Source organism: Symphodus melops, assembly GCF_947650265.1.
Source record: "Symphodus melops genome assembly, chromosome: 7".
In the NCBI taxonomy this organism is placed as follows: domain Eukaryota; kingdom Metazoa; phylum Chordata; class Actinopteri; order Labriformes; family Labridae; genus Symphodus; species Symphodus melops.
The window spans coordinates 28150038-28161134 of NC_136697.1; the positions used below are offsets into that span (position 1 = coordinate 28150038).

The 11097-nt window shown below is 47.6% G+C and overlaps 1 protein-coding gene across 1 annotated transcript in view; it reads right to left on the reverse strand.

Moving 5' to 3' along the window:
- Positions 1-3128, reverse strand: part of vcpip1 (valosin containing protein (p97)/p47 complex interacting protein 1) — a 4454-nt gene extending 1326 nt beyond the window's left edge. Inside the window, 12 exon segments of the mRNA XM_079347505.1 lie at positions 123-161; positions 163-306; positions 308-451; positions 453-572; positions 574-611; positions 614-812; positions 815-1045; positions 1047-1181; positions 1183-1251; positions 1253-1326; positions 1329-1533; positions 1535-3128. Coding sequence (XP_079203631.1) covers positions 123-161; positions 163-306; positions 308-451; positions 453-572; positions 574-611; positions 614-812; positions 815-1045; positions 1047-1181; positions 1183-1251; positions 1253-1326; positions 1329-1533; positions 1535-2800 — 2664 coding nt within the window. The 5' untranslated portion in view covers positions 2801-3128.
- Positions 3129-11097: the final 7969 nt, after the last annotated feature.

Here is an 11097-nt window from a genome sequence, read left to right on the forward strand (position 1 = left end):
CTGCACGGCGAGCTCGTTCAGAGCTTCAGTACCGAAACGCAGACGCCGTTTTTGTGCGTTTAATAAATACGTTTAAAATATGAACGCTGACGAGACGGGGGAGAGTGGCGCCGACATGTCACGCTTTCATTCTTACCCATCAAGGTGGCGAGGAGACAGAGCGGAGGACATCTCAAGGTCGATGCCGTCCTGAAGCTCCCGGCTGCTCATCCTGCCGGCGTCCTCGCTCTTCACGGCGTGCAGCGCCGAGTGCGAGCTGGAGGCCCGGGGGATGGAGGAGGAGGCGGGGCTCTTGTGGTCGTCGGGGGCCCCTCAGTATCTCCACGGTTACCCTGTCGCCGTGCTGCAGCGCCACCGGCTCGTTCTCCTCGCTGACCTTCGGCGGGGACAGCTCCTTTGGCGGGAAGCCGTAGCGGATGCACTGCTGCGGCGGCGGCACGCCGAACTGATTGGGCGATGCTCGTCTGCAGCTCGGAGAAGGTGGTGAGGGCGTGCAGGGTCAGCATGGCCTGGCGCCCGTCACTCGTGGTCACACGGATCTTCTTCTCCTGATTGGACGACGACGACGGCGAGGGAGGATTTGGTGGGAGTGGCGGGAGCAGACGAGGAGAGGTTTCCGGCGAGCCGCCGGGCGACGCCGTCCTGCCGCGCGGCTTCTGCTCCTGCTTCAGTTTGTCCGTCCGTCTCTTCTGCGAGACGAGCGCCTGCTCGCTGACGCTCTGCTGCACGCCACGCTCCGCCCGGCTCATGGTCAGCTCCTCTTTGTGGATCGTCTTCGCCTTCTGACCCGTCAGGATGATCTTCGTGGGCGGCCCGACGGCTCCGACGCCTGCTGCGGCGTCTCCACGGCGTCCGTGAGGCGCCGGACGTGGGCGCCGTCGATGGACACGGGGTTGTACTCGTCCGGGTTCTTCTTGGCCGTGTGGTGCAGGATGGTGTTGACGACCTTCTGCACCAGGATCTCGCTGCCGAACTCGCCCGGGAAGTGTTTGGTGACCAGCTTCATGGCGACGTCGTACACGTTGCTGTTCAGCGCGGCGTCGCCCCTCGTACTGGAACCAGTACACGGTCTCTCTGACCACCCGACCCCCCCCCCACTCCAGCGTGATGGGGAACGCCTCGGGCAGGTTGTCGTACTCCTTCTCCTCCCAGTAATGCTTGAAGCCACACCCACACTTCCCCGCCCTGCGAGCGGGTGTTGGTTCTGTCCCCGTCCAGGTACACCACCGACCCGTTGCCGTGGATATGGCGGAACCGAGGTGCCGTGACACCAGTTGCAGGTGTTGAGGGAGCTCAGTTTGTAGTCCGGGACCAGGAGGTCCTGTGGGGGTCGTAGGAGCAGACCACGTTGTTGAGCGGGAAGCTGTAGTTCTTATCGGGCCGCAGCTGGCCGTGCGTCGACCTCGCCAGGTTGTACAGCTTCCCGCCCGGAACCAGCCACTCGGGCGGGACGTGCAGCTCGGAGAGGGCGCCGCAGATCAGGCAGCGGTGCAGCCGGTTCTCCATCACCGACTTCTTGGCCGCCTCCGTCACCCTCCTCGGGCTGGATCCCGATGACGCCGGTGCGTCTGTACACGTACTGGTGCACGTCGGCGACCAGCGACGGGTGGATGCTGTGCTTCTCCATGAACACCTCCTCCATGGCGTTCACCAGACGCATCAGGTACTTGTCCTGCAGGCTGCGGTCGCCGCCGATCACGCAGCTCCCGTCGGGCTCCAGCTTGATGTACTTCCTGATCAGCTCCTGAGGGATCCCCCACGCCTTCGGGAGCAGGCGGGCGGGCAGCTTGGGCAGCACGCTGTTCTTGATCCCCACCAGAGGGATGTAGTGGTTCCGACCCGAGCTGCTCCACGCGATGCAGATCGGCTTGTTGAGCTTCCCGTCTTTCCCCCGGCAGCGCTCCTCGCCGACCAGCCCGGGCAGGAAGGTCGCCGAGTAGTCGCCGGAGCTCCTCATCCCGCTCAGCGAGTCCAGCAGGATGATGGGGCGGTGCAGGACGTTCGCCAAACCGAAGATGTGGATGTTGCGCAGTCCGAGCGGGACGCCTTCGGGCGGGACGAAGAGCGGGTCGCACTCGTTGATGATGTCCTCCCACTCGGCCGCGTCGATGAAGTCCTGGAAGAGGGCCTTGTAGCGGTCCAGGTTCTGCTTGAAGTTCTGCTTCAGGTTCTCCCTCAGCGCGTGCCAGAACAGCTCCCGCCCCACCAGAGCTCTGGACACGGCGTGGACCAGGCAGTGCCCGTCCCCGTCCACGTGCACCGGGATGAGACACTCCCGGTCGCCGTTGGCTCTCTTCACCTCCTCCAGGGTGTCGTGGAGGTAGATGAGGCTCCCGGACCGGTCCTTCCCGTAGCCCACGGTGGAGACGTGATCCGGCTCGATGAGGAAGGCTCGGTCCCCGAGGAGGGAGCAGTCGAACATCTCGCCCTGGTTCATGTCCCTCAGCAGCTTGGCCTTCCCGGTCTGCTTGTCCATCCCGTACCGGGTCAGAACCGGGGACAGCAGCTTGCAGTGGTAGTTGGACAGTCCCATCACCTTCACCAGCTCCGTGCCTTTCTTCGGGGCCCCGGTGACCCCCAGCAGGGCGTTCCTGAGCAGGTTGTGTAGAACCACATCCGGGTCAGTGACCTCCTCCACCTTCAGCAGGTTCTTCTGCTCGTGCCGCTGACCACACTCCGTGCACTCGATGCTAACGGAACCGTGAGCGGGGAAGAACAGCCTCGCCTGACATTTGGGGTCCGGGCAGGTACCGGACAGGATCCGCTTGTCTTTCTTCTTGGAGCTCTGAAGCAGCGACATGTTGGCTCTGACGTGAGAGTCAGTTTCACAGAGTCATGATCCGGAATCTGTCCGCTAACGACTCTTATTTAGTCCGAAGAACACAAGAACAACACGGAAGCGGCTGTTTTTTCTCTCTCTGGCGACTGACCGTTGACGTGCGTCGCTACGTAATGACGTGGGCATGTGGGACTTGTAGTTGTGCCGCGTCATTCCGTTCAACATATTTACACACGGCGGCTAAACTATCCAACATGATCAGTTTACCGCCTTTCAGTGTCGCCTAGCAACAAGAGACGTCACGTTAAGGTTTTAAAAAAATGATTTGTTAATTTATTAGCGTCAGTGATGATGACGTAAGTGGTACTACATTTACCGGCATGCAACGGTAAAGTCGACGCGATGGTTTGTTGTGGAGATGGGAATTTCGGTTCATTTTAGTGATTCTAATCTTTTGACTCGAAACAACAAAATGGCCCGGATCTTCAATGCTTACCGAATCTTTTTACATTTGACTCGTTTAAATGTTTAAAATGGAGTTTGTAAAGTTCTCTCTCTCACAAACACATATATATATATATATATATATATATATATATATATATATATATATATATATATATATATATATATATATATATAAATATAGCATTAATATCAGCCTATTAAAAACCTAGTGTCTTTCATTGTGATTAATTGCTAAATTTCAATAGTAAACCGAATTTTTAAGCAAATGTTTGAAATGCCATTTTTTGAAATTCAAAATAAAACATGAACATGCTGAAAGTACTTTACTTGATGTGTGCTTTTATTTTGTATTAAAGTAAGGACCTTACAGGGAGCCTGAAGGGATAAAATAATCGAGATAGAAGATAGTTTATGGTGACAGCCCTAAAACATAAATAAAATTCCTCCGTCCGGTGTCTGAGACATGAAGCAGCCTGTAAACATGTTCATGTCTGCTGTAAAATCAGGCTTTTTGAATGGGTGTGTATGTTACTTCCTGTGCTTCTGCTGCCAGCCTCTAGTGGACACTCCAGGAACTGCAGCATTTTACACTTAAGAATCAGCATCTTTTTTTATCTTCAGAGGTTGCTGCCCTGATCTGAATACCACCATCAGCATCATCAGGGTACACGTGCAGTTCCCCAAACTGACCATATGGTGGTGCTCTTGCTCCTCTAAATTAAACGTCAACAATCTCCCTTCTGAAATCCAACAAAGACTGAGGTAACACTGATGTGTCTTGTGTTTTAAATGTTTTAATGTTTTCAAATGTGACTTTTATATAGAAATGGTCCAAACAAATCCAGACCATTCAGGACCAGAATCTAAAGTTAGAATCTAAAGTTCACAGGGGGCTGATGGGAGATCTGAGGCCTCTGACAGAAACCACATGTTCCTCCTCTGATCTCTCAGCTCGTCCTCGTTTGTCCTCTGCAGCGTCACGCCGTCACTTCTCCTCGGGTTCACGGGACGAAAACATCGCAGCACAAAATGCTTCTCCTCCCAGCCGCCGCCCTGTGCTGCCTGTGTTCAGGTGAGTGTTCCCGGCCAATCAGAAGCTGACAAACTCTACCTTTACTGAACACACTCACATTCACCTGTCTGACCCTCTCTCTCTGCAGCGCTGGTTACCATGGCAGCCAAGCTGAGTCAGGATATATCACTGACCAGGAGAGTCGGTGAAGAAGTCTCCTTCAGATGTGGAGGGACTGATCGGTGTGGCAGCTACAGATGGTGGATCCAAAAGAAAGACACAGAAACATTCAGAGTGATTCTTCGTATTGACAAGAGGAATGGAAATTTATATAAAGGCTACAATCATCCACAACAAGGTGATTTCTCAGCTGTGATCAAGCAGAACGGCTGTGAGCTGCAGATCCAGAGAGTTCAACGCTCTCATTCAGCCACATATTACTGTTTCTGTGGGATAGGTAATGACCACGGTGAGAAATGAAGCGAGCTGCCTGAACAAAAACCAACACATGAACAGATGTCAGTCAGAGTGAGTTAGAGGAAGAGAGCAGTAAACCACAGCTCAGGTGTCTCAAACACTGAGGGATTCACTTCATCACTGCTGACAGGACTTCTCTATTCTTAAATGACACTTATCAGGTTTAATGGTAAATGTTTAAGAAACAACTTTAGAGAAGCTTTTCAGTTTCCCTTCAGTCCAGTTTCTCAAGTCGTCTTTACATGTAACATGTTCAACATTCAAGATTACATCCTGACTGTTTGTTCATTTATGAATCCTCTGAATGATTCCTCTCACTGTCTCTCGTACCTGTCCGGGGACAACAGGTGGAAATTAGCAAACTGCTCTAATCTGGTACGACGCCTCTTTTCTCTGTGAGATTAATGTTGTTTTTGCACATGGTCCTTACCATCTTAACTCCCCTCTGAGTCTTTTCTGTCAGAAATGAAAGTGCACCTAAAGGTAACTTTAGACATGACTTCTGTTCCATCCTCACTTAAATAGACTGGTATAGTAATGACGTATTTTTGTAGGCCAACCTGAAAAAACGGCGCCGGTGGTTCCTACGAAAATTTGTCAATGGGATTTTTTCATTGGATTTTGGATCATTGCAGAAAATAATCTCTGTGTCAAAAACACGTTTCTGATGCTGTTTAGTTTAGCGGGATAATCTTTACAGATGAACATCATTTATATGAAGTTTGAAGAGTTAATGCAGCCCAGAGAAGTAAAAAGCTAACGCTATGCTACAAGCTAACTACACCGCGGTCAGTTTATAATGACATCATGACCGTTATGCTTCATCGATCTAGTCAGCGGATTTGACAAGCTAGCTCAACGTTAGCTTAATAAGTTGTTTATTAACCTGATATTTACAAGAACACTGAAAAACATGACTGGAGGCTGTAAGGAGGATTAGGGAGAGAGTTCCCGGCGTGATGACGTTTAATGTCTGCAACAACCACTGTAGTTTCAGTTAGCTACTCGTTAGCAACAGCCGTTTAAAGTTCACGTAAAAACTTTAAAATTCTCAAGTGGGGTCTTAGCTAACGTTGTTTATCTCGTCTAACAAAACATCAACATCTCTTCAGCTTGTGTTAACCACAGACCTTATTTCAGTCTAAACACAAACACATTCAAAATCCACTTTGACTTTTAGAGTTAGGAACCCATGGTGCTAACATGCTAACATGCTAACTCACTTCCTGGTTTTAGGACTCAAAACTAAACCAGTCTATAGACTCTGAATCATTGTTGAAGAGAAGCTTCAACACAGCATGTTTCCTTCATGTCTGATAACAGAGGACGAGAGCAGCGCTCTGATTGGCTGATTGATCACAGAGGAAGAGAGCATCAGCAGAGTCTGAGTCAGAGTCATTTTTTATTATCAAGTATATTTAAACACACACAAGGATTTTTTATTGGTGTATTTGTACAAAAACAACATGTGAAGCTTAAATAGTAAGTAAAATAAAATAGAATATATTTATGTGTGCGTGTGTGTGTGTGTGTATATATATATATATATATACATATATATATATATAATAAAAAGGATTTCTTCTTTTGAATGCTTCTTTATGCACATTATCTTGTACTTCTGTAAATCTGTTTTTTTAACCTCATTTTTGGTATTTTGTATTTTATTATTAAATCTTTCTATACTTAGTTAGCACAGTGGTTTGATGTTTCTGTATGTCAATTGTTGACTTTAAAGAGTAAAGATTCAGTCTGATCAGGTGACCCTGGAGGTTAAAGGTGCAGATGTTTTAGTCTTTACTGAAATAGCAGCCGGCCTCACGCCGCAGCCCTCTCAGTCCGCCACAGGGGGCTGATGGGAGATCTGAGGCCTCTGACAGAAACCACGTGTTCCTCCTCTGATCTCTCAGCTCGTCCTCGTTTGTCCTCTGCAGCGTCACGCCGTCACTTCTCCTCGGGTTCACGGGACGAAAACATCGCAGCACAAAATGCTTCTCCTCCCAGCCGCCGCCCTGTGCTGCCTGTGTTCAGGTGAGTGTTCCCGGCCAATCAGAAGCTGACAAACTCTACCTTTACCCAACACACTCACATTCACCTGTCTGACCCTCTCTCTCTGCAGCGCTGGTTACCATGGCAGCCAAGCTGAGTCAGGATATATCACTGACCAGGAGAGTCGGTGAAGAAGTCTCCTTCAGATGTGGAGGGACTGATCGGTGTGGCAGCTACAGATGGTGGATCCAAAAGAAAGACACAGAAACATTCAGAGTGATTCTTCGTATTGACAAGAGGAATGGAAATTTATATAAAGGCTACAATCATCCACAACAAGGTGATTTCTCAGCTGTGATCAAGCAGAACGGCTGTGAGCTGCAGATCCAGAGAGTTCAACGCTCTCATTCAGCCACATATTACTGTTTCTGTGGGATAGGTAATGACCACGGTGAGAAATGAAGCGAGCTGCCTGAACAAAAACCAACACATGAACAGATGTCAGTCAGAGTGAGTTAGAGGAAGAGAGCAGTAAACCACAGCTCAGGTGTCTCAAACACTGAGGGATTCACTTCATCACTGCTGACAGGACTTCTCTATTCTTAAATGACACTTATCAGGTTTAATGGTAAATGTTTAAGAAACAACTTTAGAGAAGCTTTTCAGTTTCCCTTCAGTCCAGTTTCTCAAGTCGTCTTTACATGTAACATGTTCAACATTCAAGATTACATCCTGACTGTTTGTTCATTTATGAATCCTCTGAATGATTCCTCTCACTGTCTCTCGTACCTGTCCGGGGACAACAGGTGGAAATTAGCAAACTGCTCTAATCTGGTACGACGCCTCTTTTCTCTGTGAGATTAATGTTGTTTTTGCACATGGTCCTTACCATCTTAACTCCCCTCTGAGTCTTTTCTGTCAGAAATGAAAGTGCACCTAAAGGTAACTTTAGACATGACTTCTGTTCCATCCTCACTTAAATAGACTGGTATAGTAATGACGTATTTTTGTAGGCCAACCTGAAAAAACGGCGCCGGTGGTTCCTACGAAAATTTGTCAATGGGATTTTTTCATTGGATTTTGGATCATTGCAGAAAATAATCTCTGTGTCAAAAACACGTTTCTGATGCTGTTTAGTTTAGCGGGATAATCTTTACAGATGAACATCATTTATATGAAGTTTGAAGAGTTAATGCAGCCCAGAGAAGTAAAAAGCTAACGCTATGCTACAAGCTAACTACACCGCGGTCAGTTTATAATGACATCATGACCGTTATGCTTCATCGATCTAGTCAGCGGATTTGACAAGCTAGCTCAACGTTAGCTTAATAAGTTGTTTATTAACCTGATATTTACAAGAACACTGAAAAACATGACTGGAGGCTGTAAGGAGGATTAGGGAGAGAGTTCCCGGCGTGATGACGTTTAATGTCTGCAACAACCACTGTAGTTTCAGTTAGCTACTCGTTAGCAACAGCCGTTTAAAGTTCACGTAAAAACTTTAAAATTCTCAAGTGGGGTCTTAGCTAACGTTGTTTATCTCGTCTAACAAAACATCAACATCTCTTCAGCTTGTGTTAACCACAGACCTTATTTCAGTCTAAACACAAACACATTCAAAATCCACTTTGACTTTTAGAGTTAGGAACCCATGGTGCTAACATGCTAACATGCTAACTCACTTCCTGGTTTTAGGACTCAAAACTACACCAGTCTATAGACTCTGAATCATTGTTGAAGAGAAGCTTCAACACAGCATGTTTCCTTCATGTCTGATAACAGAGGACGAGAGCAGCGCTCTGATTGGCTGATTGATCACAGAGGAAGAGAGCATCAGCAGAGTCTGAGTCAGAGTCATTTTTTATTATCAAGTATATTTAAACACACACAAGGATTTTTTATTGGTGTATTTGTACAAAAACAACATGTGAAGCTTAAATAGTAAGTAAAATAAAATAGAATATATTTATGTGTGCGTGTGTGTGTGTGTGTATATATATATATATATATACATATATATATATATAATAAAAAGGATTTCTTCTTTTGAATGCTTCTTTATGCACATTATCTTGTACTTCTGTAAATCTGTTTTTTTAACCTCATTTTTGGTATTTTGTATTTTATTATTAAATCTTTCTATACTTAGTTAGCACAGTGGTTTGATGTTTCTGTATGTCAATTGTTGACTTTAAAGAGTAAAGATTCAGTCTGATCAGGTGACCCTGGAGGTTAAAGGTGCAGATGTTTTAGTCTTTACTGAAATAGCAGCCGGCCTCACGCCGCAGCCCTCTCAGTCCGCCACAGGGGGCTGATGGGAGATCTGAGGCCTCTGACAGAAACCACGTGTTCCTCCTCTGATCTCTCAGCTCGTCCTCGTTTGTCCTCTGCAGCGTCACGCCGTCACTTCTCCTCGGGTTCACGGGACGAAAACATCGCAGCACAAAATGCTTCTCCTCCCAGCCGCCGCCCTGTGCTGCCTGTGTTCAGGTGAGTGTTCCCGGCCAATCAGAAGCTGACAAACTCTACCTTTACCCAACACACTCACATTCACCTGTCTGACCCTCTCTCTCTGCAGCGCTGGTTACCATGGCAGCCGAGCTGGGTCAGGATGATTTATCACTGACCAGGAGAGTCGGTGAAGAAGTCTCCTTCAGATGTGGTAACACTTGGCAGTGTGCACAGTACATATGGTGGATCCAAAAGAAAGACACAGAAACATTCAGAGTGATTCTTGATATTGACAGATATAATGGAGATTTAGCTAAGCGCTACAATCATCCACAACAAGGTGATTTCTCAGCTGTGAACAAACAGAACGGCTGGGAGCTGCAGATCAAGAGAGTTAAACGCTCTCATTCAGCCACATATTACTGCCACTGTTACATAGGTAATGACCACGGTGAGAAATGAAGCGAGCTGCCTGAACAAAAACCAACACATGAACAGATGTCAGTCAGAGTGAGTTAGAGGAAGAGAGCAGTAAACCACAGCTCAGCTTTATGTTTCACCTTCATCTCAGTCTTGGGCTCTTCACCTGGGCTGCAGTCATAGTAAAAACAACAATCATCATCATTCATATCAGACACACAACCATAACCTTAATTTAACGTTGATTCAGGTTCTGATTCCAATCTTCTGGACTCTGATTTTGTAAAAGAGGCCCAGATAATCACCACCACCATCGATACACCGCTTGCTGTAAATGCTTTAAATGGGGACCTGTTAGCACACGTAACCTGGCAGAGTGAACCCTTGTCTCTTTTGATAGTGGGTAATCACCGTGAGACAACTGTTTTTCATGTCATTTCATCTTCTCACGCCCCATGAGTGCTCGGGTTGCCGTGGCTCCAGGTTTATAACCCCATCATGGACTGGGCCGTGGGTAGAATAATAAGTTGGAGTTCCCATTGTCTAAAAGCTGCTCAACCCCTGTGCTCTCCTAGTCCCAGTGTTGATCCACCTGAACCCCCTGATCTCTCCTCTGTACCCTCAGTCTACCACGACCTCGCTGAGGTGTGCAGCAAGCATCGGGCCTTGTCTTTACCACCTCACAGGCCCTATAATTGTTCCATTGAGCTTCTGCCTGGAGCTCCACTACCTATCAGTCTGCTCAACAACCTCTCTGCTCCTGAATGTGGAGCCATGGAGAACTGCTTTGGAACCCCTCCATGGTGCCACAATCTTCACAAAGCTGGATCTTCGCCCACGCCTATCACTTGGTTCGGATTAAGGAAGGGGACGAGTGAAAGACGGCATAAAAGACACCTCTAGGACACTTTGAGTATGTTGTCATGCCACTCGGGTTAACTAGTGCACCAGGCATTTTTCATGCTATGGTTAATGACATTTTGAGAGACTTCCTCAACCAATCCGTGTTCGTCTACTTGGATGACATACTCATATTTTCACTCCACCTTAAGGAACACATAGTTCATGTGTGACAGGTTCTCCAGAGGTTGTGGGAGAACACATTGTTTGTTAAGGGTGAAAAATGTAAATGAGGACGGACTCAGCCACGATCCAAGTGGTCATGGAGTGGCCCAGGCCCAACACCCGAAAACAACTCCAGAGGTTCTTGGGATTTGCAAACTTCTACTGCTTGTTCACTCGCAACTACAGTCAGGTAGTATCACCGTGGACCAAGTTAACCTCTCTATGTCTGTGCCATTTGTTTGGTCTCCGAGGGTAGAAAACTCCTAGAAGTGAAGAAAACATTTTCTTTAGCCCCTGTCCTGGTGCAGCCAGATGCCTCTTGCCAATTCATCGTGGAGGTGGACGCTTCAGATGTGTGTGTTGGAGCCGTGCTGTCCCAGAGATCTGCTGACGACAACAAGCTATACCCATGTGCCTTCTTCTCCAAGAAACTTTC